Source organism: Anneissia japonica, unplaced genomic scaffold (genome assembly GCF_011630105.1).
Source record: "Anneissia japonica isolate Jap-2015-1 unplaced genomic scaffold, ASM1163010v1 scaffold287762_len338049_cov154, whole genome shotgun sequence".
In the NCBI taxonomy this organism is placed as follows: domain Eukaryota; kingdom Metazoa; phylum Echinodermata; class Crinoidea; order Comatulida; family Comatulidae; genus Anneissia; species Anneissia japonica.
In genome coordinates this window covers 132,393-160,012 of record NW_022736333.1, presented here as the reverse complement: position 1 = coordinate 160,012, position 27,620 = coordinate 132,393, and the positions used below count along the sequence as shown (strand labels likewise).

The window sequence follows — 27,620 nt, the reverse complement described above, 5'->3', positions numbered from 1 at the left end:
AGGGCCTACATAGCAGGTCGAGATCCATGAAAAGTCGTACAGTATATGTGGGTTACCCACATTTTTTATTTGCACAAGTAACTAAAATTGTTTATTGAGCAGATTAATCACACTGATAAACAATTGTACTACATTCGGCTGATGTATATGAACTTCTATTTAGAGACATAATTTTATTATTTTCTTTCCAAAAATCTTAATAAACGTTAACTAGCACCTTATATCGACTTTTGAATGGTGAAAATCGGCTCAGTATAACCCATTTTACCGAGTACAAATTTTAAGTTAATAGAACATACTGCTGACATCTTCTAGTTTTCCCCCACCGTTGTATTTAGGTACACCATGGCTGTAAATTGTGCACGCAAAGATCATACGCGGCGGATCCTACGCGGTGGATACCCTACGCGGTGCTATTTACACGATCTTTTGTTACTTTTTCGCCAGTGACGTCATGGAAAAATCTTATGTAATCGCCTATAACTTCATAAAAAAATAGCCAAAAAACGATTTTAAGGTTGATTCTATTATTAATGGCATATCAAAAATCCACTCTAGAACAAAAAATCATTTTACTAGTTCTCTTTTAAGGTAGACCAGGCCCAATTGGCTAGGCCGAGCTATAGGCCAAGCCGTCCAAGCCGTCACGGTAAAAGTGACCGTCCTAAATAATTAGGCCGTGCAAAAGACGGTCGTACGGCTCGCTGGCTAAGCCTGTGCTGGTTCATATACAGTAGTTTCCTCCATTCAATACGACGTTGTTCCTTCTTCACTGTATTGCAGCACAGTCACATTGTAAATATGCATCTATTTCTCTTTCTTCTTCCACCTTTCCTCTCTTTCCTTCAATTACCATCTGTTAGCAATTGTTTCTTTAAAATTCTGTATGTGACCAATCCATTTTCCCCCTTCATTTACTCTCTTCAATTGGCCTACTTCAACATTCGTTTCCTTCTCTCCAACTGACCTTTACATAACCGTAGGAAGCATTTTGCAAGTGGTTCGACCATTAGTAAGAGCGGGAAATAGCAGCTGACAAACCTGTGAGTCTCTACCCCTCCCCATCCGGCTGTCAAACACAATATTTAAAGGGTATACAGTTTATACTCACCTGCAGTCCCACCATGTGAGGTGCCAATTTTCCCTTGTGCGAGAGTTCTTGGTCGTGGCCCTTTTTCGCATTTGGCCGATCAGGCAAACAAAGCTTACACACTTCATACTTTCTATTGTACTGAAGTGATATACAGTAAAACCATCCCTCTGAACACCATCCTTATATTTATTTTAGTCTAGAATTCGGGGCCAGAAAAATATATTTATGAAAATGGATTATTTACAATTTATATCTATTTTACGGAAGTAATATAGTACCCTTTCGGATAAAATTCTGGTATTTCTTAGTTTCAGGGCGCGGGTAGGAATTACTAAATTGTATTAGTATACATCTAATACTGTAACTTATTGTCATAAAAATACGCATTAATGTATAAACTTAGGAAATACACTGAAGGTTTTATAATTGTTGATAAAAAATTAATGTCAGCTTCAGCTTTTCTTAAATGTTTGTAAAGTTTTTTTTTCCCAATTTTCTGCAATCTTGTTTTATACAAACATCACTGTTGTGCAAATCATGAATCATAGGCGAACGATCGGCAAGAAACCAAAAGCGACACGAATTTAAGTGCAATAAACCAAGATTTAATTAAAGAAAGTCAGACATGTTTCTTTTGTATCCCACAAATATTATACCAAAGAACCTACCCTACTTATATACTCGTGACGGTGGATTAAACTGCAGGTGGTTTGAAATTTGCCTAGATAGGCCTACTCGTATGAAAAGTTAAAACGTGGCAGATTATTATTTATTTTTTATCACTGACGATATCTGTGTGATACAGAAGAAACATGTCTGACATTTCTTTAATTAAATCTTGGTTTATTGTACTCAAATTATTGGTTTATATTGCATTCAAATTATTGGTGGCCAGGGAAAAGGTGTGTGTAATTTCCATTGACACTCCCATAGGCGGATCTTTTTCAAGAGTATGATCTTACATAGCATCCTATTCTTCCCGTAGGGCCTATGCATATTCACAAAAATGTCCTTTATAAAGAGTGGGCCTAGAAAAGCACCCAAGTTATAAATGTTATCTTAACACAAGGTACCGGTAAGTAGCATAATAACTCAAAATTATGACCAGATCACAATTCGTAGGCCTATTTCAAATCAATGTAGGTATATTGCGAAATGATAACTTGATCTCAAAATTCAATTTCTTTCCAGTGCCCTTATATGAATTGATATTCCTAAAGTGGCGTATCTAGGGGGTCCGGGGTGGGGGGGGGGGCACGCCCCAAAAACAATTACTCTTCCCCAGTCCTGTCTCTTATACACATCTTTATCCACATTTTTTATTTGCACAAGTAACTAAAATTGTTTATTGAGCAGATTAATCACACTGATAAACAATTGTACTACATTCGGCTGATGTATATGAACTTGCAGGCCTGTCCAACGGAGGAGAAAATGCTCACCTGTACCCCCACTGGCACCACCACCTTCCAGATGTCTACAGTGGAAACTTGGTTGACCTGGGTGCCCAGAAAAAACATATGAAATAATTATGAGATAATTATGTTGACGGTGATAGATATCCATATACATTTATCGTAAAAATAATATCATTAGAGAAAAAGTGGTGCGGCCAGCCAAAGCCGTTGCGGTTCCGACGGCATTGTCTTTATCATTTTTAGCTAATCTTCCTCTTCTTTCCTCAAAGACTAAATCTCTGATGCATATCAAGCATTTTACAATTTTCTTCTCCAAACCTGACCTGACCAAACTTATGCACTATTATTCTGTAAATTACTGCATAAACTCCGGCACTAACCACTGAACGAAGGCGCACATAAACACACTATAATGATAAAAAAGTATGGACACTTTGCAACTGCGGGGTATACTGAATAATTTAATAACAAATCATTCTAATACGATTGTTTAAAGTATGAACGTTCTTCCTATACAGTACTACCAATTTGAGGTACTAATACACTAAAAAAAAAAAAAAAAAAAATATGGTTTCAATAACAATCACTGCAATAAACTAGTTTGAATAAAAAAAAACCCATGAAAGATAAATTATATTAAAGAAAATTCTTCTAATCACCCCACACCATCCCCTCTCAAAAAAGCACTGCAGCCCCTCTACTGCATATCTGTGTGTCCCAGACTTTGGGATTCTTTAATGTTGCAATATATAAAACTTGTGTACTCAACCAGTGAAATTTTACAACTATCCATTTATACATATATAATAGAAGGCGTAAATGTGCACTCTACAAAAAATCCACTTATTAATTTTGCTATAGTATATCTTGCATAAATTTAAGAACAATTATTGCTCTTCATAATGCTATAATAATGACACTTAAATGACGGAAATTAATATTCAGCAGCACTTAGTGCATAAAATGGCATTTATTATTAATGAGGCAATGAATTTCTCAATAAAATATTGCTATATTTAATTTACCCGACAACAAAAATCATATACTATGTGAATGCGCACAACTGTATCGAAGTAAACAATATAAAAATGACTAGAGAGAGTATTGCTAAATCTCAGATATATTAAGAATTTATATTTCTATGAACCTGGTTGATGCTACTTCAGCTAAAACTGTAAAAGACATGTCTGGCCAATCAAATCTTTGACAAAAACATGAGACATGCTTAAATATGGTCATGACGACATCACGCCCATACCCATATATAGCCACATAATGACTAAATATGGTCATAGAACTATATATTTGTCAGAGACAATTTGATGATCTAGAAAGAGCTTTAACTTAATACGCATTCAGATACTGCAATTTAAATGAAGACAAAAATTAAAATTAAAATTTAATTTAAATGAATGCCAGATCCAACATTGAGTTTGAGTCTTTCATATCCATTGTAATCAAACGAATTAAGTAGTAATTAACTGTTATGAAAAACATGCAATAAAGGCATACTTCAAAGGAAACGCATATGAAGTATGTAAGGAGAATTATTAATCTTGTACACTTGAAAACATAGCGATTACTACTTCACAATTTCATGTTTCATAATAGGGTTTATTTTCTCGCATTAGTTCAAACCACAGATTGAGTTTGCATTCACTAATATGAAGTCAATTCATATAGATTTTTTTCACAGTAAAACATGGATTCTGAACCAAAAATATTATCTTAGGAAATTAACAATAAATATATTAGGAATGATGCAATTGGGTCAATTTAAATATATTTCATATTTACCATGACAATAAAAGAACCAAATCTAATCTAAAATAAATTTTCAATAACATTATCATTCTACAATCAATAAGAAAAAAGATTATTTATTTAAGCATAATGCATTAAAATATCTATTATCAAATCACATTGTTATGTAATGACAAAATGATGAATAAAAGAAGTATGTCTACCTATTAAAATAAACTGTAGACAACACTACAATTTGCAATACCATAATCACAATTATAATGATTATTTTCATAAATATTAAAATAAACTTTATTTAAATATCTATCAACAGTGACAAGCACTCAGTTATTGTTAACATATACCCCTTCTACACTGCAAGCAAAACTCCGGACATAACCCGGCATTTTCCAATACCCGGGTTAAAAAATTCCCGAGTTGTGGTTAGTGTAAACTTCAAAAAGTCCGACTCGGGTTGCCAAACACTCTGGGATGAATGTGCGGGACGCATTCAGAATAGGGCAACCCGGGTGCTTTCAGGAGTCGCCAGTGTAAACAGCACCGAATTTGATTCCGGAATTAGGCCTTTTCCTGGCACCTACCGCAGCTGTGTTTAGGTTGGCGTAAACTTTGCTAACAAGATCTAGGCCTAGACACTTTTCAAAAATAAACCCTCTACGCTCCAGTATAGACTTGATATCAAAACTGCTGATTTAATTCGCATAATTTAAAAACAATCTGCAGGTACATTGCTTCAATATTGACAATAATTGTGGCTTCGTGACGACGAGGAACTCGAGCAAAGTGATGATCACCATCACAACAAAAATTGAAGGAGGTATTTGAGCTCGAGTTCGTTGCCGGTGTAAAGTGGGAGCAACTCGGGATCAACCCGGACTTTTTGGTTCGATGTAAATGGGAAATGCACCCGGGATCACTCCGGAATTAACACAGGTTTATCCTGCCCTTGGCAGTGTAAAAGAGGCAATAGATTGTACAATGTGGCAGAACAAAATTACATAATATGCTAACATTTTAACTTGGACAGTTTTGGAAGGTAGATCTCAGTTGACAGATAACGTCCCTGAGACAATTGTGTTCACTTTATTATAATACTGAAAACACAACCAACACTAAAAAACTCTAAATGGAAACAACAGCACTCAACATCAAAAGGGAACAAATAGGCCTATAACAATATTGCATTTCATATGGTTAGCCGCTATGTGCATATAGTTGAAGTACAAATATTACTCATGGATTGAATCGCTTGACGCTGTCAACCGAGGAATCCATCATGGCCGAGTCCGCCCTTAACCAATGAGACTTTCGCAGATCATCTGCTGCAAATTACCGTCTCGCATGGGTCGACGCCGACTGAGTTCTGGAGTATTGAAATTGATATTCCTATACCTTCTTTTTTTATAAACACAGTGTGTGTTGGTCAAAGCAAAAACAGGGAATTTCCAGGAGAATAAAAGAGCAACCAACAAAAGAATGCAAACATATAACAAGCACTCCAAAAATTGTCTCCATATTACAGCCCCTATGTCTCCAGGAAAGCCTCATTAACCTAATACACTGTACAATTTTTAAGGAATGACAAAACAATGCATTTAAAAAAACTCAACATAATTTGTTTAATAGAAGTCTTCCGGCATGATTGTCAGCTTCTCAAATGAAATTTATGCTAAATTTCAGTATTTGGTATAAATTAAAAAATATCTATATATAATTGCACTTCAAAGTCCAATGATTCAACGTAAAGACGCGTTCAGGTCCAAGGTATCTATTTTCGTTCGAAATTCAGCCATCCCTTTCTTTGCGGAGCAGGCTAATTCTTTAACTTCAGTATTAATTGTATCAATCACCCATTCCATGGCTTCACGTCCCTGAAGGCAAAATAGTACATGTTGTTCAATGGAAAGTGTGTTAATTAACTGTTATGACATTCAACAATGATGCATGCACATAATTAAAGTCCTAATTGAGAAATAAATCATCAAGAGGTGCCAGTTCTTCATTTTTTTAATAACCAAGACTTTTGTGTAAATAGAGGGCGCTGTTTCAAAAGATTTAATGTACAGCCTTTTAAAATGTTGATTAAACGTTTTAGCAACAAATCTGAATGTTAACAGGAAAACTAATCTTATTCCTTATGTTTTTTTAATAAGTTAATCTGCTTCTGTGCCTGTCTGATAATAACAAAATTAGGAAAAATTTCATTAATAAATTACACAGCAGATTATGAGTGCAGGATTGGGGAGTCTGAAATTGGGTACACAACAGTTTTATCAATAGTTAGGGTTATGGGTCAAAAAATGTAGTGCTTCAATGCACAGACAGTGTAACAAGTTTAGTTTCCATAAAAGTATTATTGCTTAAAACCTATAATGAACCAGAATAACTAATGTTATACCCAACTTACCAACGCCGCATTAGACGCCATTGTACTTGTGACTAAACCCTCGAGGTAACTACTCAAAGACATCCCTCGTATATGTACCGCTGCTTCTTGCTTCAACAGGGTCCTGTTTAAAACGAAAGAAGTATTGGGGAAAACAAAAACATTGATCATAACGTTAATGACCAATCAAATCGGATAAAGAAATACGTAATGTCCTAATGTTGCAAGGCAAAGTTTATTTAACAAGATATCAATTTGAATTATGGTTGTAGATTTACCTCCAAGTGCATGATTATCTAAAATTTGTGAGATGCCACCTGCTAAGCTGTAGGTTATTATATAAGATAGATCGCAATGGAAAGTAAAAATTATTACGGTACTTACGCATCTTTAATGGTTGGATGAGGCTTGTAAATCAATTGTTCATCTATTGTTATAAGGCTCTTTAATGTAAGCTGTGGAGAAAAGAAAGAAAACACTGCAAGTAATTCATGTAACATTGTTTACGCTTAGGCCTGCAGGCTCTCAATTAATATGACATTTCTAGGGCGTGTTGTTTATTAACTTATCGTTATGTTGCATTAGTTAGTGACCTATTTTGATGTTTGAAATCAATAAGCAGACCAGATGTTGCTTTGATACTCAATTAATATACTAAATGTTCTAACCGGAACTAATGATGATCGTGAAGAAGTTGTGATGAAAATGCTATGCTTTTGGTATCAATAAATGATATCTGTAAACTGTAAAAGTTCAAAATGAAGTGCACTATAAGTGCACTTATAGTGCATAAACAAACAAATTCAGCACAATAATAAGGTGTCTACAGGAAACTTAATATTCCTAAACAAAACACAAATGTTTGGAAATTGATTAAGCTCAAGTAATTCTATGTAGGAATCCTGCAGTCATGAACACAGTACTGAAAGACTAAGTCCATGTATCTAGGTTCCATGATGTTATCAGTATGAGATCTACCCAGTGGGGGATCCAGGAATTACAAAATACTGATATTGGGGGCCGAGGGAGGGTTTTGACAGATAAATGGTCTAGACCACCACAGCCCCACAAAGGTCGGGGCAAAGGTGTGACATTTTTTATGATTATGGCAACACTCTAGATGGCCGGAAATTGCACTTTTAAGACTTGAATTTGAATAGTGTCTTCTTTGGCTGGGCCCACCTTCAATCCGCCGATGTGTACCAAATATAACCAGCAGGTTTGTGCATAAAAGTGGGTGAAGCCTGGGCCAAAGTGAATTTTTGATTCAACACCATGTGCCATTCCCAAACTTTGAGGTTTCCATTGTGCTTGCAAAAACCTTCATGCACTGCTTTTATACCACTTTATTCTCAGTTTTAATATCATTCTTACAGATTACTGGTGTCGGGCTGTAAATAAAAACCGTTTTTTGTAGCCAGAGATGGTAGGCAGGCCACACAAATAGGGTTTTTAATATATTTTCATGGGCCGCAACAACAAATCGCAGATGAGCCTCATTTGCCCACATGACTATTATCAGCATCATTAGCATTCATTTTCTCAATATTTTCAAACTAGAGTTTATGCATACTGGACTATATAATAAATCTTTTACTGCATCATTAATCAATTTATCATTCATACTTAGATAAACTCCTTCAAACCAAGTACAACATATTTCAGCATCATTATTCATTTATCAATTTTTTACCATGTTCAATTTCTTTAGAATGTTAATTTTACAAGATCACTAGAGAGATTTTCAAGCAAGGCAAAACGTACTTACATTCACTGAATTTAATGTAAGGGTTTTGTTTTCTATATCAACTTCAGACTTCTCCTTTACATGGCAAGTTGGATTCATTCCTATTAGCTGCAATTTGATGAAACATAACACAATTCTAATACTAATAATGATAATATAATACTGATTATTATAGAATTAATTAGAAAATGAAGATCGACTTAAGGCTATCTTTCAACTTCGCGCGAAACTGAATAAACCTCTCATGAAGAAACTTAGCCAACTACACTATTTGGAATGCCCGCCACACTGAAACCTGGGAAAACTGCCCTTCTTAGAATAATGTTTTTATGCCAATGTGTTTTCTTACCCTGCATATATTTAGGAACCCCTAAACTATGACCTGGGTTTTGTGTTATGCATTCTTTTGTCACTGATTAAAGAATGATAGGGAAAAAAACAATACAAAAGAAATAAAAAAAACAATAATTAATAATATTAATAGCATTTTTTTATATACTTAAAAATAACTGATTTATAAAAAGCACACACTAAAACAAGTTAAAAAAAAAAGCTCCAAAGATAGTAAGAAACAGCATTTCAATTTAATATTTTGATCTTAAATTAGATCATCAGAAAAAAGCATGTATTAGGTAAAAAAAAAAATATTGTGCTGGCGATGTTTTGGAAAAATCCACAAAATTTGTAGGTCGGTAAAAATTTTTTTTTTTTTACAACCAAATAAATATGTGATTACACCTAAAAAGTAGAAAATACACAAATAACATAACAAATTTGGATTCGTATCGCGTACCATCCAGCAAAATAGGCTAGCCTTGGCCCCCACTAGCCTCACTAAAGGCTATTCCAGCCTAATTTGCTCATAAAAAATAAAAAATTTAACAAAAAAAAAAAAATAAAAATAAAATTTCAAAAAAATTGGGTCAGTCGTGCGTGGCCAACAAAATAAGTTTTTTTTTTTTTGCCTTAATGTATGTTCACTGGACTGAAAATTAAATTGTGAAGAGTAAATGGTGCAGTGAGAAACCTTTGAATGATAATGGTAACAATAAAAAGGTCAATTTTGAGTCTAGGCCAGGTCATCCAGTTTCCTTGCACAAAGCACTTCATCCATGATTTCTCTCTCTACTCATGAGATAAGTAGGTTACTGGTAGCTTTGAATGCTAATTAACTGATTACAACTTGCAACCTTATGTAATAGTCCCCCACAAGGTAGAATAAAATTATATATTAGTAAATTGTTTAATACAATAAAGATGTGGGTATCAATATCAAAAGTGATGCTTGCTTTGATAATAATATATTACAACGTGTTAACTGTAATAGACCTACAATATTTATGTTTGATGTTCATATAGGTATTATTTTGGAGGTTCTGTAAGGGTTTTAAGTTCTTCACTTTTGGGTATATCTTGTAGGATATTTTTATATTTATTAGTAACAATTGCATATATTAATCAATTAATTGTTCTGGCCCATATTACAGTATTTATTTATATTGTTTGTATACATACTGTTGGTGGTGGGCCTTGTTATTCTTTAGTGATTGTTTAGTCTATGAAAACTAATCCGAAATAAAAGTTTTAATTGAATTGAAATTCACATCACTGCTTTTATATTGTTTATACACCTTGAGTGAAATCAATGGTTAGTATAACAAATTTTCAAAAATTGATTACATTCATCAGAAAAAAGTAAATAAAATGTGATCATGATGATGTCAATTGCCCTGTTTCTAGATAATATATTTGGAGTTTTCCATAATTGCTGGAAACTTGCTTGTTCCCAAATACCGTACCCTTCCTTTGGTATAAACCCACCCCTGCCCTCTTTGACTAATAGTACCAATTTTTGGGGGTGGCATTATTCTCAGGGTTCCACATTTTTTTTTTTTTTTTATCAAATGGTAATTTCTTAAGGCATTGTAAGTTATGGCTAATTCAAAGCCAATATTTTGATGTTTTTTTTTTTTTAAATATTTGTCATACCCTGTACATTTGCCCAAGGAGAAATGCTGGTATGGGCAGAAAGATTATACTCAAGGAATAAATGTAGATGAATTAGTAAAACATACTTACACTGGTTACCCAACCTGGTACGCCCCATTCTGTGGTTAGCAGTCTGTGGCTTACTAGTTTTCCTGTTGGAGAAACACTCCTATCTACTACATCCACTCCTATAACACTGGGATTCATTGGATTTGGATATTTCCGCCATGCTGCTTGGCTGACTGTTTCCCATGGATGGCTGTGTCAGGAAAGATAACAATCAATTACAATAGAATAATAACCAAAATTATAATTAATTCTATTAACTGTATAGTAAGGCCTGCGTGGGGAATATATCCTCCACCCAAACATTTGGCCTACAAATCCGTCTGCGCAATTTATTAATATAACCAACAATACAAATATACAGCAACTATGATTCCACGCCTTATTTTCCTAGCGATTTTCCAAAAAAATTTGAGCAGATTTTTTAGATCCTCTGCGCAATTAAAAAACTTGATTATTACAGTATGGTTACTGTTATATTATTAATACTATTATGCCTAACTTACTACGGACCACAGTCGGTTTCTATCATTTTCAACGGGTGGAAGAGTTAAATTAAACTAAACCTAAAGTAAAGGCTTGTCAAGGGCGGATTTAGAAAGGGGGGGAGGGGGGCTGGGCCGGAAGAAGGAAGGAAAAAGAAATATTGATCACATAAAACGCCTCAGACAGAGGTTATTTTCAGGTGTCTAGAAAACAAAAACTTTACGGAGGGAAAGCCCCGGACCCCATACATTAGTGGTTTCTCGATTGGCCCACTTTCGGACATTTCTGGTGGATCTGTCCCTGCTTGTTTGTGGTCAAATTCCACCAGGAATAGAAATCACTGGTGGGTTCATTTGTGGGCTTCTTTCTCAATCATGTCAAGGGTTCATTCATGTCATGGATGGTAAAGTTTTTAATGTTTATAAAACATGGTCCCAAAATTGTGCCAAGGCCTAACCTAGCCTTAGTGAAGCTAGCGTAGAATACAGGCCAGCCTAGCCTAGGAGGAGGAGAGGCAGTGCACGTGCATGCGTGATGAAAACACACCGGCATTTCTCCTTGGCGGCCTAGCCTAGGCTACAATGTGAATAGGATATGGTTAATGGTTCCTTAAATAATACTTACTAAAATACATGTTCTGAGCTCCAAATTTTCATAGTTATAATATTAGAACAACACCTTTTTTCAAAATATCTAAAATAAACGTTTTCCTATTCTAGCCTTCCCATCCGCTTCACGTACTGTACAACTGCAATCGATCGTGGTGTCGTGGGGAACGGAATTTCGTAACGCAAGGCTGTGTGAATGACGTATGACCTTATCCTTAGTACTACAGTTTATCAGCTGAGTATCCACAATTAAATATAGTTCTATTTGGTAGGATGTCTATAAATGTATACTGTTGAATGGAAGTGCAATTTGGAAGAACTTTATCGAATAAAAACATTATTCTACTCAAAATTCTATGGTTTTTAAGGAAGATTTCTGATAACCCACAGATTGTATTTTCATTGGTAAATTTACTTCTTAGTGTAAAGAAAAATAATGCGCGTTTCTTGCGTCATGAAAACTTTTTGTCAAGCCTTACGCTGATTGGTGATTATTGACCCTTGGCCACTTGATAATTAATTAGTAGTCGACCATTCAGGAAACTCAATTCAGAGGTCGTCTACATGGAAACAGCTAAAGCGTTTTGGAAGATTGAGACAAGATGGCGCTTCAGTACATGAATCAAAACAGTGTAGGCCTAGGCCGCCTATATACTGAAGTATCTGCGTTGTTTAGGTAGGTAGGCCATACCTATTGGTAAGTTACAACCATTATTATGCATTATGTTTGATTAGGAACAATCAATTATGATGTCTCATCTGTGCGTAAACCGTTATGTATGTACACCAATACATTGACCAACATCACCATCCATATCCAGGAGCCGAAGAAAGGCTGAAGCGGAACAGTTGCCACTGCCAGCAGGGAAAGTGCCTGCCCCGCACTTCTGCGTATATCAATCAAAACATTTCAGGACAGCAGCAGGCCTGACATTACCAACAAGTGAATATTGTATCATGCCCAAAAAGTGCACTGTGTGTTTGCATGTGCAAGATGTCAGTCTGTCAGGCCTTCTTTTTTCATGATTGTATGTATGTACAAACAATGTAGTTAACTATAATTAATTGTTATTCAAAACAACAACAGCCATAATAATTAATATGTCCATATTAATGCCCATCCATAGGCCTAGCCTAGCCCTAATCCATTATCAATTATATGTTAATGATTTCTTTAGCTTTCCTTTTGATAAGAGAAAACAGAAAATTTGGTTGTGTTTTCAGTTATTGAGTTCCCTAACAAATTCTGAAAAGCAATCAAGATGCCTACAGGTTTGGAGAAGCAGACGGCCAAGAGAGCCACTGATTGTGGTGATACTCCATTGTACGATAGCAAAGTAGTGGCTCCTAGAAACCCAAAACTTGTTCGAGGAGACCCAGAGACAGAAAAGGTAAAATTGCTGTTCAGTGTTATTAAAGTAATTGATTGATCGAATACATGACCAATAGCTTATTCTTTGTAGTGAAAGCGATGTTCAATATGTTGTATTGTTATGTTTAATACTAATAGTGCATTAAATGTCATCGGTCTCACATAATTATCAGTCCCGCATTGCATTAAACAAAAACAAGAATTTAGGCCAAAGTGAAATCTACTTTTTATATAAAATAATATTAATATTTAATAATAGACCAAGTCTAAATAGAGTAGACCTCAACATGTTACTTGTCTGTAACTTCTGGGCCACTAGAAAGCAAAATTGCTTATATGGCCCAACTTTAAACAAAATTGTAAATGCTGTTGGTGGCGTATTTGTGCATGAGAGTTCGAAGATGGTAAAATTATTTAAGAGAAAATGTTAACGGATGGTTTCTCCATGCCTCATTTAAACGCGATTTGTATGTACATTAAGGGAACTAGCTTCAGTAACCGATTTTGACAAAATATTCCATGAGTCACCACTCCACCTGACATGAAAAAGAAATAGAATCCAATATGACTTTTGTAAAGCTTGAATGGATGATCCCTGGTCTGCTAAGCATGTTAAACAAGTCATTGTTTATTTATAAGTCATTGAAGCTCATTTAAGTTAATCTTATTTCTCTATTAAAATAAACTACCGTAAAGAATGAGATGATTGCGGCCCTCTGTGTTAGACCAATTTTTATGCCCACCCCTGGTTTATAGGATCACGGTGTATCCCTCATCCACTAAAATATAAATTTATATCTTGGAAATATAATGTCTGTGTTTTTATATTAGCTGACACCATCTAGTTTTATGAGAGAAATGGCACAATCAACGCACGAGAAACTCGCAAACACACATGATATGAGGATCCCGCAGGTCGTTGAACTTCTGGACATGGGTGACACCACTTATCAGATGGTATCGGAAGTGGACATAGATGAGCCAATGTTCCAGCCCTTCCCATCAGAAATCACATTTCTAAATTATGAACCATTTGAAGTATACGAAGTTCCACTGGTCCTCAGAAATAATGACAAAGTAAGTGAAGTGAAGGATTATCTTCTTGTATACCTTACTAAATTCAATTTAATTCAATTCTTTTATTCATTCTTTACAATCAATGGCAGCCAAAGCTGAATTGCAGCATTGTAACAAGCTTTCCTACCAAATATAATACAATTTAAAATAATGTACAAAATATATGACCATTATATAATTACAACTACAAGCATAATAATACAAAAATTACAATTAATATAATTTATTAATTACCATAATTACAATACCATTAACACCATAATAATAATAATAATAATAATAACAACAACAACTGTTATTACTATAATTATATCAATATACTAGTAATATTATATAATAATAATGATACCTTGATTTACTGTGAGCTTTTCCTCATTGGCATACTTCATTGAATTGAAGGTATTCTTATTTAAATGCATAAAGAAGAAAAATGCTACCATCAGTTGAGCTCCCATAGCTATAGCTAAATGAATTTTCAAGTTCAGAGTTCAAAATTTTACCCCCCATCCAAAGGTCAGGTGCTTTTTGAGTACTGTATACTGTGCAGATATACTCTTGCTGTGGTAGTGGAATTTTTCTGTAAAATGGAATGCGTTAAGTAGATTTTTTTTTCTGTACATTGTGAATATAGGCTTATCAGGGGGTTTATAATTAATTGGTCCTACGGTTTAACAGATGACCAATGGCTGGTAGCATCCTGTCCGATAATGGACTATGTTATAGAGTAATTGTGACCTAGTTTCTGCAGAATGCATATCCCTTGATCAGGAGCCTATTTTTCTCTTTCTACTGTATGTTTGTAATCTGTCTGATTAACTCTTCACTGAAGTTGAGTTCAATTGAGTTGAAAATAATAATAGTTCTTGAAATCCTGACATTAAATTACCATCTTTATCATAGTTGCCACTGAATATTTTGAACTTTGTATTTCCTGTTAATTTAGGTGCCGAGACTTGTGAAAGTAGTCCAGGCTGACTCCCCATATTTCAAGGTCATTAGTCCGCATGATGTCAGCCACAAAGTAGCCCCCGGTATACCAACTATTTTCAAGGTTCAGTTCATCCCAGAAGAAAAGAAAGTAAGTTTTACAATAAAAGATTTTAATATGTTTGCTTTTTTCAAAACTTTTAATTCATTAAAAAAAAACTATATCAGGAAACAAATCTACTTTAAATAATTGTGTAATATCACGCAGTTATGTAAATATTAATGAATAATTATCTCTTATATAAATGTGACGCGGTCAAGCCAAATCAGTCGCTTGTCGGCAATCGTCAACTGGAAAAAATCAGGCTTAAAGCTTTTGTACGTTGAAAATTTCAAAGAAAATCCAAATTCATTTTATGACTTAAAATTAACAACAAAGCATCTAAGATTCATACTACCTTGACATTTTTCAAATTTTCAACTGTAAGAGAACATTTTTATAAAATTTATGGAAGGTATGTCACTGTAAAGGTCCATTTTTACCAGTTTAGATGCACGTCTCAGCACATCGGTAAACTTTGAAGGTGAATTTCTTTAAAACGTGTTTACGGTTTCTCCCAAACGTAGGTATCTTTAAGGTTCTGTAACTTTATAACGAAAAGTTGGATTGTAAAATTTTTTTCACCATTGTAAAGAGAATACCTTACTAAAAAATAATAATATATTATCTCAAAATCCTAATTTCCAACAAGCGACTAATTTGGCTTGACCATGCTACAAATGTAAGTGTATAAATATTTCTGTTCTTATTACGATATGTAATTATTGTTGAAACTTCATGTAAATATATACATGTTAAGAAATTGAAAAATACAGTGTAATAAGATTGCTTATATTGTATATTAATTTAATTGTTGAATGATAGATTATTAACTAATCAGACTTTCAGTAATTAAATGTAGATGCATTGATTAGTTTTCAGGATTAAAAAAAAAAATGTTTTGTAGTATATGAAAAAATATTCTAAAATTAGTTGATTTAAATAAAAAATAAATAAATAAATACATTCGTCAATTAAAGGGGATAATACAGATATTTGAATATGATAATAATTATTTTCTATTTTTTTCTAACTTAAGGACTACATGCACGAGTTAGTGTGTATAACTGAGCGTGAAAAGTTTATTGTCCCGGTGAAAGCCATCGGAGCACGTGCAATATTGGATTTCCCGGATGATGTCACCTTTCCGACTTCTCCTGTAAAGTTCCCATCCACAAAGATGCTGCTTGTTCGTAACATAGGCAACAGGGAAGCAAAATTTTCATTGAACACAGAGAGGTACTGTAATAATCCATTGCTGCTGCCTTTTATGCTTAATTTATTTTGCCATGTTGTCAACAAATTTCTAAATAAATTCATCTGTAATGTATGGTTTCAACATATGTGTATCTCATGTTTGCTGTTTGAAATATTGCTGTACTGGTACTGATATGGGCATTTATAATTCGCCTCTTCCTCGAGGTTATAAAGCGCACTTCTTTTCCCTGGTTATTGGGTTCAAATGTTTTAACAGGTACACATTAATACTCTTGGGTGGAGAGGAGCCATGCAGATAAAGTGCCTTGCTCAAGGACACAAGCGAAATGCACAGTGGGGGATTGAAACCCTGACCTCGAGGTTGGGAAACCAAACTGTTTCCTCTGCACCAAACCACCTAGAGGTTGACCCTGCGTTCCAATGCACTGTGAAGAGAGTAATGAGTCGTAAACCTATACAATGCCTTTACTGCACTGCATCATGATTGCGCTACTGAAATCTTCAGCATTCCGTAGTTTGACGACTTGTCACTATTCAGGTGTGCTCTGGAACGCAGCATTAATTTCACAGGTTACCAATATTAAAAAACAATCTTATGCTAAATCTGTTAGTAAAATCATTATTATTTTATTATTATTTATTACTATATTATCATCATTTTTCAGCCATGATTACCAATATTAAAAAACAATCTTATGCTAAATCTGTTAGTAAAATCATTATTATTTTATTATTATTTATTACTATATTATCATCATTTTTTCAGCCATGATAAAGATAATTTTCTTGTAATGAAGGTAATAGGTATTGAATTTGACTACATTCGTTCCTACACTAGTTTACTTGCATAGGAATTTTTACTTCTTATTCTGTTTATTTTATTTCTGTAGGCCATTTTTTGTCAACCCAGAGAAAGGAATATTACCAGTTGGGGAGAGTATGCAAATTGAACTGACCTTTAAACCCTTGAAAGTTGGTGACCATAGTAGAAATTTAATTATCAGCTATGAAACTAACGAAAAGGTGTACATTAATCTTTACGGATGTGCCTCAGATGCTAACGTCAGATTAGATAAGAGCTCTGTACGCATTGAAAACACATTCATCTCAATGGCCAATCAGAGAGCTGTTACCATAAGCAATAGGAGCAATGTGATTGTGCACTATCAGTGGAAGCCATTCGCTACTTTAGAAGAGGAGATGCAACAGAAAGAGAGGTTCGATTATGATTTTAAAATAATTAAGTATCGTAGTTATGATATAATGATGGTAATATTCATATGTAGAACTTGTATTATATTGAGTATTTAAACCACTATTTATAGAGGTTTACCCTTTCAGCGTATCCTTGAAGGTCGGCTGATATTCAGGGGCCCTCTTAAATATGTGATGTTTTATCAGCGAAGTCTCATTACTCGGTAGTGGAGATGTTTTTTTAGTCATTAGAAAAAATACTGTCACAGGATTTGAACCCAGGACCCTGGGATTGGTAGGCAAGCATCTTAACCACCAAGCTACATCTCAACACTTATTCCAAAGACTCTATTTATCCCAATCATTCCCAATCTTACTTCATACCTTTTTCACGTGAGACAATGTTACACAGAACGTGCTATTAAAAAATTTAGCAAACAACATATTGCGTCTGTGTGATTGCGCAGCCATCCATGTTTTGTTTTGGTTATGATAGTGATGGGAATTTAGTAATGAATTCAATAATTAAAATTATGTTAAACTACTTTTAAGTTAATATGAAGTAATTGATAATGATATTTTTTTTTCTAATATTATCTTAACAAACAGTCATTTTGGTTGCAATGCATAGATTTTGTCAAGACCTGGAGTCGGAGGAAGCAATGGACCATGATAAGTTCTTGGCGGAATGCATCTCTGATCCGACTGTCCGAGATAAAATGGCAATCCTCACACAGACATTCAGCAATAGACGCAAGGTAAATACCATTAGATAGATCTATCTCATCGATAAAAACACCATTTTTTAGGAGTGTTGCTTTGCCCTCCTTGATGTGTTAATATCGTACTGAATACTCGGTATGTTCCCAGTGTTCTTCCGAAGCTGTTTTAGCCTTACCGGTAAAAATAACAGGCCCACCAGTGAAAGTTTTGAGTTTCTAAAATAAAAAAAAACTACTGATTAGGCCTAGGTAGTTTAGGCTGGCTCTCGTTCAATAAATTAACTGCATTCCAGTCTATTCCTAGGCTATGAATATGTGTTGTTTCTTCGAGTCATTAAACCCCATTCAAAAGGGGTAACGCCTCACACTGTGTGCATTGATGAATTTTTATGGACAAATTAACAGTAAAATTTTTCAATTGTGAGAACACTGGTTCCCAAATACTTGCGAAAAAAAAAATCGCAAGTAATTCGGGTGGGAATCAAACTCACGATCTCTAGATAACTAGTCTGGCTTCATAACCACTAGACTTTGTGCTTAGTGACTACTGTTGAATCCGATTGACTAGTCACTAAGCGCAAGCTCGGTGGCTAGTGGTAGGCTAGTTATCTGGAGATCGGGGGGTTCGATTCACACCCTAATCACTTGCACATTTTTTTCACAAGTATTTGGGAACGTACTGAGTATTAGGTATGATAACACGTAATTTAGGGCAAAATGTCACTCCTATGATATTTTCCTGATGCAATATCTTCACTTTATATATACCCTAAGGTAAGAAATTTTATTTTGATTACCTCAACCATTTAATGGGATGATACGCTTATTGGTCCTGTGTAAGTCCTGTAATTTCATTGCATCTTGGTTTACTGATACACTTTCTGTCATGTTCGTATACATGTTTGGTATTTAAAAGAATTGCCGCATTTAAGCCAGACTAAAATTTCAGGAAAAAAAAAATCATTATTGTTATTATTACAATCATTATTATCATTCCTCATTCTTGTTAGGATGATTTACTTCTTGTATTTTAGTCTCATTTGATATACAATCATATTTTTTTACAATTTAAATATAAAAATAAATAATTAAATCATATATTCTTGTGTTTTTATCTTTCAGCTTATTGAGACTGACAGCATGCTATTCTCTGACGATGTATTTGTAATTGAGCCATCTGAAGGTGACATCTGGCCCAACTCTACTGCTGAGGTGAATGTGGTATTCAAACCACAGGAGGCCGCCGTTTACTCACGTACAGCTTACTGTGACATCACTGGCCGTGAATCACGACTACCGTTGAGGATTCGTGGTGATGGAATTGGTCCAAAACTAATATTCTCATTTGACACACTTGATATGGGTCACATTTTCATTGGCTCTACTCATACCTATGAGGTAAGATATCAATAGTGAAGATCCCAAAAAATTGATACTGAAAAAAAAAACTGACATGACTGGATTAAGGAAAGAAATGTATAAGAAGAAAAAGTAAAGGTAATTTATTCGTTTAACTTTTTTTTAAAGATATATTGCCAAAACCACCATTAATTTGTGTATTTTGTAGGTTGTGCTTTCAAACACTGGTGACATAGATGCATCATTTCAAAAACTCTCATCACAAACAACCTTTGGTCCATGCTTCAAGTTTCAACCCAGTGAGGGCCTTATTCGACCTGGAGGTCACCAGGCTGTCCTGCTTTCGTTTTGTTCCGTGCTGCTTGGTGACTTTGATGAAGTGTTTGAATTCTTTGTTGATGGTTCCCCATCCCAACTTCAACTTCAGTTCAAAGGCTGTGTAATTGGACCAACATTTCATTTTGATGTACCACGTTTGAAGTTTGGAACAATTTCATATGGTAAGAAAAGAAAACAATCAGAAATGCAGTATGTATGCAGGATTTTATTGTGTGAAGGGTTATATTCTTTTACAAATGAGCGCTTTGAATCATCATCCACCTCAGTCCCAATGGTTTGGGGAAAATTTTATGGGTATAACACATCAGATGCCCAGAAATGACACTCCATTGCTTCGAAAGATTCCAAATTTCAAATGCTTCAAATCCATTGAAATGGTACTTTTTACTAATAATTTAATCCCATTGGTTTAAGAAAAGGGAATTCTTTAGAACCCTTAAAATCCCCTGTCTTTAGGCTTGGGAATTAAACTCCTTTTAAATGTTTGAAAAACGGAATACTCTGATCCAACATGTAAAATACAATGTGGAAATTTTGATTTGCATTAGCATACACAAATACTGTATATGTTATATTCCCATTTAGGATTTACGAATATTCAGTGTGCCACATTGGTCAACACAGCCTTGGTGCCTATGAACTTTGTCCTGCGAGTACCGGGAGACGGAACTGATGACACTGTATGTGCAACAAGTGGTGAGGTGACTTTGGGAAAAACTGGGCACAGTAAATTCCCGAAAGAGTTCACAATTACACCAGACCATGGGACGATAGATCCTCAAAGTGAATTAAAAATACAGGTTAGTTCTATTCTGTTGTGTTTGTATACTGTACAAAACCTCAGTATAATAATAATTGGGTGATACATGCAGGTACTGGCATTGAGACATGCAGATTCATCAAGCAAGAGTTCAGAAGTCTGAGATTTTGTTGCTGAAACTAAGTACCTTGGTCATATTTTGGTTTAGTGTTGCAGTGGCTTTGCTACAACCAGCTCAAACTGATTGAAACCAGTAAGTTCTACATTTACATATGGTGGTTTTTTGCAGTTGCAGTTCAACTAGTTTATTCTGGTTAAAACTGGTTTCTAAATTGGAAGTTTTCTATAGTCATATATATGGTGGTTGTTTCAGCAAGTTTATACTAAATGGTTTAAACTTCTAAATGTCAACTACTGTACATTGCTAAAATTGCAGCTTTATGTACTATATTGATAGTCTAATCCAATAGAGCTTAATACGTTGGCTGCCAGCGACAAGTATACTCGCCCACAGGATGTTGCTGAGGGCGCAAGGGACAAGTATACTCTTGCAAATCAGGGTAACATTCTAGCGTTTATAACTTCTTTGTTATACATTGTAGAACCACAGACTCAACGTCTGGTGGTTTGGGGAAGATACATCTAGACGATAACGTGCATATGACGTATGTATGTTTGTTGTGTTATGTTGCCGGTGAATATATACCAACCCATGCAAAAAGCGGACTAGATAACTCGCACTTGGCATAGTCAATAAAATATTCTATCACAGTGCCATCCACGAGTATACTCGCCCCCTAATATTTTCCCTCCAATTTATTAGTCACATCAATTTGATGATATATGACTAGATAAAATTTCAAAAAAGCATGTTTGTACATGTAAACTTGTTTTGGCACACTGGAAGGAACCTTAAAAAAAGGTCTGGCAGTCAACGTGTTAAATATGTATAATCCAATATTTTGTCTTTGAGAGAAGTAATTTATAATGATGTTTCAATTACACAGATTCAGCTGATATCCAACACGTTGAAGAAATATGACATGGCCATGGTGGTTGATGTGGAAAAAGTAGGCTCTGAGATCCTTTCACTGCCAATCATAGCAAAGTAAGTCTAAATATTGCAAATTCCTATCCATCTATAGAAAGCATTCGTACACCAGAGACATCTGATGAATGAAGTGAGCTCCATCATAGTCAATGGGATAAAAAGTCAGGATGTTTAAATTTTAAGGCATGAGTATGTGGGAATTATAGCTTTAAGATTCTTGTTTTATAATGAGAAAGCTAATTTTTCATATTTTTCATGCTAGATGCGTCGTTCCACCAGTTGTCATTGTCAGCCCGATCTTAGACTACACCCGCTGCTTCCTTGACTACCCATACGAACAGAGTGTGCAGCTGTTCAATGATTCTGACTTGCCAGCCAAGTACGATCTTGTTCCCCAGGTAAATGTAATAACAATTTAAAAAAAATGAACTATTTCAGATGTTGCTTTGAATGAAATTCATTGAATTTGTCTTATGTATCCCATATATAATTTATGGGTGTTTTTACAAACCCATGATTCAATTTCTGTATACTTGTAGGTGATTGGAGATCTGAGTACTATTTTGTACACAAGTCCTGAGCCAACTGGTATCATTCAGCCCCACTCAGTCATCGATATACCCCTGGTCATTACACCACAGGGCCTAGAAGAGCTGGAGGCAGTAGCAGAATTCAGTATATTTGGTTCCTCTGAGCTTCCACTAGTAAGTGATTCTTATAATTGTCTCTCTATCCTTAGGCCCTTTAATTTGTGAAATTATTTCTTTTATTCTTTTTATAAATTTTATGTACATTTTATATACATTTTATATTTTGTATGTATATTTTTATAAGCATTTCTAGACAATAATAATATAATACTGTCCACATTTTTCTCCCTACAGCAAGTACAGTTGATCTGTATAGGGGAGGGCCCAGTTGTACATGTGACCCCACATGAAATTGATTGGGGCCAGACTCAGGTTTTGACAGATGTTACAAGAACTGTAGAACTATCAAATGAGTCGTTGATTCCTGCAGAGTTTACCTGCTCACTGGTAAGGTTCTTTTATCAGTCCACCAATATCTTCATCTTGCTACAGATCCCTGGAATGTTTCCATCACTTCACCATTAGGGCATTGAAAAACATTGCTACTGAAATCTCTGTAGTTGTTTTTTTTTTTTGCTTTGTCTATTATCTGAAACCAAAGTATGTTATGTTTGTGTATCTTGTGCATAATTGTGTTTTCTTCCTTTAGTTACTTAGTCATGTAGTTTTAGGTCATTCTTACTGATTCTGACTCTTCTGTTACATTTATGCTCCTTCCATTAATGAATGTACACTTTCAAAAAACATTTGATGTACAATTATACTGACAAAATATACAAAATTGTCACAAAATTACTATTTTTTTCAGGTGAGACCAAATTCCTTATGGAAAGTGGAACCGGCAAGTGGTGTCATTCCACCAGAGGAAGCACTGGAAATTAAAGTAACCGTCAACTTGGATGACTGCATCAAGTAAGGACACATATACAGCTTTCCCTTATATTAAAGACCACTTTTGGGACTTTGAGTTTCATGGTGTTTAGCTGTCATGGTCTTAAATCAGAAAAAAAATCTTCTTAATAAAAATAAAAATAAATGCTCATTTGGGGATTGCAGAAAGGTGGTCTTCAATTTGAGAGGCCTGTCTTTAAATAGAGAGAGACCTATGTTCAAAATGATTATGCAAAAATTGATTAAAATTAGTTCATCATGGTCCCATCTGATCTGAGCCTAAAGCAATATACAGTAAAATACAATAATCATTATTTCGAGCAATAAACAAAATACATTAATACAATTCATGTCTTCTTAAATAAATTAGCAAGAAAAGGAGGAAACTGAAGTAAAAAAATGTATTTGATGTTTACAATAAGTACAATAATGTAGGGGTTATTCAACATTATCGACATTCTCAAAAGAGTACGCTAGGGGGAAGGGTAGACAATTTTGTACACTCTTACATGTGCATAAAAATGTTGATTCAAAATAATGTGCAATATGTAAAATAATAGTATTATAATGCAACCATGGATATAGTATTAATTTTTAAGCATCCAAGTACATTGCTTTAGTTGACTTTACAAAAAAATGGAGAATGGTTTTGAAAAATAAACATTTGTTGTACACTTTTAGAGGGGAAGGAGGAAGTACCGAAAAAGAGTACTGTTTGTACACTTTTGAAAATATTGATATGTAACTGTTAATTGAGTAATTTATCATCTGTGGCCATGTTTATTTTAGTTTCAAGTTCTAATTGTCTGATAATAAACTTCTATCAGATTATTTTATCACAGGCTGTAATTAACACAGCATGAGGTAGTTGATTTTTCTTCAAAAATAGCACACTGCTACTTCCTTTTAATGAAATCCGATTGTTTAATTTTATAATTTGTAATTTTATCGTGTGAAGAAATATGTTTATTTGAATTGAATATAATTAAATTGAATTCCTTAGCTCGCCATCCTCCGTTTAAACTAATGTTAAATCAGTTATCACTATACTAAATTGGATTTTATTTCTCTAGTTTGTATTTTTATTTTTTTCATAGGTTCCATGATAAGCTAGCTATAAGCTTTGTCAATAGCCAAGTGCATGTTGTCAAATTGCATGCAGTCGGTTTTGGTACCACAATTGTATCGAACCCACCGATGACACCGTCAATAAACCTGGGGCATCATTTTAGGTAAGTCCAACTATATATCTGAGCATAGATGAAAATAACATTATATTTATTATTTGTACTGAAGAACTCTTTCAGTATGAAAAACATATACAGTAGAACCCCTCCTTTGGGACATTCCTATTAAGGGGGATCAACTAAGGGGATACATTTTCAGCTACGATACGGGTGAAAGTATAGCTTTTAACACTACTTTCAACCTCTATTCAGGGGTCAATCGTCCTGTCAAGGGGATGCTGTTTTTTGATCCTGAAGGTGTCCCATTAATAGGTGTTCATTGCCATGCATCAAAGCACATTGACATTTCAGTGTATTGCGAACTACATTTGCATTTACTTAACAAACTTATTATTTTGATAATTGTTGAACAGCAATAGATCTTGCAAGAGAATGTTCACGTTGACAAATAAGGGGCGAAGGCATCAGCAGATGTTCTGGAGTACCGAAGGGTTCCCTCACATCAAGACCAAAAATAAAGATGCATTTTACAATCCAAAAGATGTGAAATACCAGGTAAGCTGAGGAGTAGAGCAGTGATTTTTATTTAGGTTCTGTGCTCAGTTTTGTTTAAAATTTTATGGATTTGTCACACAACCAAAAACAACTCCATTCTCCAAGCTTCACAAGGATACTTTACCCAATAAATAATTTTTTTAAAAATATTTAACACAAATCACTGGATACAGTAGATCACTCTAATAGATATTTATTTGTGAAATAAAAATTTAAATCAGAGGCTATTCGCAAACCAATCTCACTGTATATTTTGTTTAATTGTTTCTAATACTCCCAAATCTGCAATTTCTGCCTTAAAGGTGTGGTGGAGTACTAACTAATATCTTTTTACTGAAAATAATCAATTTGTAATTTGCCACTAAATATACTGTGTGTTTTTGTTCAGCGTATGCCACCACCTCCGCCGCCACCAAGGCCGGTCTTCACGCTGACACCATCAAGATTTGAGTTGGATCCAGGCCAGAGCATTGAGGTTGTACTGGATGGACAGTCTGATGAGTAAGTATTTAAAGATAGTGCATTCGAATCCCGAAAAGAATGATGCTCATGAAAGTATAATAATAATTTAAATTTTAATTACATTTTGTTTATTCGTGGAGTTCATGCTCCATCACATAATTTGCTCCCATCACATATTTTGGTAGTTATATTCTAAGTTTGTTGTTGTGGTTAATTTTACTTTGAGTTTAAAAGCAATCTAAGTTTGCAATGTTTCTGCTTTTGACCATATGGATATGCCCAAGTTTCATTTGCTAAAATCATGTTTTCTCGAATGAGGACTTGAAGTTGTAGGCCTAGTGTCCACTTCCTCTAACTTGTGATCCAGAACATCCTTCAAGAACAGCAGAAAGTTCACTTGATGTGGTTCACATTTCCCCCTGTAGATGAGATGTTTTTATTCCTACCGACAGCAGCATAAGAAGATTGGACCCTTTGTGTAGTGAAATAAGTTTTTCCAATTTTTTCTTAACAAGAAAAAGACCTGAATAAGTGCTTGCAACATGTAGAAACGGTTGGGGCGGCAGTTAATGCTTGGATTTTGAGGTCAGGGGTGCATGTGAGTGATACCCTTGCTATTGCTTGCTTGCTATGATATTACACATCTTGTTTTGTTGTTTAGGACCAAGCTGGTGAAGGAGAGACTGGTGTGCCATGCCATCATTGGAAAGTCTAGTGGCAAGGAAAAGATCATGAAGACAGATATCTCCATTAATTTCATTAGTCCTCTGTTGGAGTTTTCATCTAAACAAGTGTGCTTCAGAGTTGATAAGGTATTTAAATATTCATTTGTTTAATTTTTTAATCATTATTATTTTTATCATTGAAACTACCATCATCATCATCATCATCACTAGTTCTATCATCACTACTATTGTTTTTATCACCATTATCATCATCGTCGTCATCATCATCACCATCATCATCATCATCATCATAATCATCATCATCATCATCATCATCATCATAATCATCATCATCATTATTATCATCATTATCACTACTTTTATCATCTACATCATTACCATTATCATCTTAAATGCTCATTAATTTGGCCATCATAGTCATTGTCATCATTATAATAATTGTCATCATCAAGTAAGTTTGTCAACACTGTTAAAATAAATACAAATATACAGGTACATAGGGATGATTATAGGTGTGATTTATATATTAATTAACATTAACATAATAATGTCTGTCTTACCTGCTATTTTTTTCAATGCTGTTACCTACATGTATACTCATTTTTATTGTCTACAGCATCCAGATGATGTTCTGGAGAAGCAAGTCGGTGAGCTTGAATTTTCCAACGTCTCATCACTTCCGCTGACCACACTCGTAAGCCTGGAGTACCCATTCCAACTGGTCAATGAAAATGGGGATGAGGTTGCATCCATGGTAAGAACCTATTGAAAATTTCATAAAAATATGTCAATGTTATGGAGAAGTGGCATAGTGGTTGAAGTGCTTGCCCTCAAAAACCAAGTTCCTGGGTTCAAGTTCTGTGAAAACAAGAACTTTCTTAAGCCCTGTCCAGACAAAAGCATGTTATATGGTCATGATGACATCACATCATGGCCATATATAGGCACATCATGAATATATATGGGCATACAAACTGTTTCTTTTGCCAAAGAATATTTCATAGTCAGAAAGAGCATTAAATAATCAATTGTATTCTCAGACTGTAGGTGGCACTGAATGTTGAAAACTAAGCAAATAAAGTAAAATATATGCAAATTAGGTAATTTAAAAAGAGCAGAGTAATTTGAATATTTTATTTTGGCTGATACGTCTTTCACAAGTCTCATGATTTGAGTTTTAAGTTTTGAGCGACTAGAATGTGCACAATGGTTTATATCTACTCTTTTTATTATTTGATTTAAATAGATAATATAAAGCTTAAATAAGAATGTAATGTTTTGCTTTAGTACATATGAAACTATGTAAAATGTTTTGTAATGTTATTTTTTTTGTTTACCTTGATAGGAGATTCCAGTTGGTGTTGGTGAAATTTATAAACTAACTCTACAGTTTGATCCAGCTTATGAGGAAGATTCCGTGTCAAGGGTCGCTGAGAAGGTGCTCACAATTAGTTACCTCGAGCACCCTCATATTGTAAGTGATAGTAATGAATTTTAGTAATACTTTTTTTGCATTATTGTTGTTTTTGATACGTTTCTCAGGTTGCTGTTTGCAAGATTGAGCAGAATCATA

At 34.5% G+C, this 27,620-nt stretch overlaps 2 protein-coding genes across 4 annotated transcripts in view; one reads left to right on the top strand and one right to left on the bottom strand.

The window, feature by feature from the left end:
* Window positions 1-2,952: 2,952 nt before the first annotated feature.
* Window positions 2,953-11,752, bottom strand: LOC117116745 (PRELI domain containing protein 3B-like). The gene is made up of 6 exons (XM_033260840.1): window positions 11,574-11,752; window positions 10,488-10,656; window positions 8,430-8,516; window positions 7,046-7,116; window positions 6,683-6,785; window positions 2,953-6,146 (listed from the first exon to the last, which is right to left on the bottom strand). The coding sequence occupies exons 1-6, from the start codon at window positions 11,603-11,605 to the stop codon at window positions 6,012-6,014; spliced, it is 597 nt and encodes a 198-aa protein (XP_033116731.1). The 5' UTR covers window positions 11,606-11,752; the 3' UTR covers window positions 2,953-6,011.
* A 336-nt stretch (window positions 11,753-12,088) lies between these two features.
* The window catches only part of LOC117116748 (hydrocephalus-inducing protein homolog), a 63,424-nt gene continuing 47,892 nt past the window's right edge, over window positions 12,089-27,620 (top strand). For 2 of the 3 annotated variants that reach the window (XM_033260844.1, XM_033260842.1), the window contains exons 1-21: window positions 12,089-12,233; window positions 12,782-12,948; window positions 13,761-14,006; window positions 14,950-15,084; window positions 16,073-16,272; window positions 17,142-17,468; window positions 18,077-18,203; window positions 19,290-19,565; window positions 19,735-20,026; window positions 20,451-20,665; window positions 21,633-21,733; window positions 21,939-22,074; window positions 22,216-22,380; window positions 22,561-22,713; window positions 23,075-23,178; window positions 24,255-24,389; window positions 24,758-24,899; window positions 25,288-25,400; window positions 26,023-26,173; window positions 26,664-26,801; window positions 27,393-27,521. In XM_033260844.1, coding sequence (XP_033116735.1) covers window positions 12,820-12,948; window positions 13,761-14,006; window positions 14,950-15,084; window positions 16,073-16,272; window positions 17,142-17,468; window positions 18,077-18,203; window positions 19,290-19,565; window positions 19,735-20,026; window positions 20,451-20,665; window positions 21,633-21,733; window positions 21,939-22,074; window positions 22,216-22,380; window positions 22,561-22,713; window positions 23,075-23,178; window positions 24,255-24,389; window positions 24,758-24,899; window positions 25,288-25,400; window positions 26,023-26,173; window positions 26,664-26,801; window positions 27,393-27,521 — 3,414 coding nt within the window. In that variant the 5' untranslated portion in view covers window positions 12,089-12,233; window positions 12,782-12,819. Of the gene's footprint in view, window positions 12,255-12,781; window positions 12,949-13,760; window positions 14,007-14,949; window positions 15,085-16,072; window positions 16,273-17,141; window positions 17,469-18,076; window positions 18,204-19,289; window positions 19,566-19,734; window positions 20,027-20,450; window positions 20,666-21,632; window positions 21,734-21,938; window positions 22,075-22,215; window positions 22,381-22,560; window positions 22,714-23,074; window positions 23,179-24,254; window positions 24,390-24,757; window positions 24,900-25,287; window positions 25,401-26,022; window positions 26,174-26,663; window positions 26,802-27,392; window positions 27,522-27,620 lie in introns of all 3 variants that reach the window. The other variant, XM_033260843.1, reaches the window with a different exon arrangement.

Bases quoted from the DNA above. Each gene is read 5' to 3' on its own strand.
- LOC117116745 (XM_033260840.1), bottom strand. From the start codon at position 11,605: ATGAAAATTTGGAGCTCAGAACATGTATTTTA. The intron at 10,657-11,573 runs GTAAGTATTATT...TTCCTGACACAG, and splicing joins AGCTCAGAACATGTATTTTA to CCATCCATGGGAAACAGTCA. The intron at 6,147-6,682 runs GTAAGTTGGGTA...TTTTGCCTTCAG, and splicing joins TGGCGTCTAATGCGGCGTTG to GGACGTGAAGCCATGGAATG.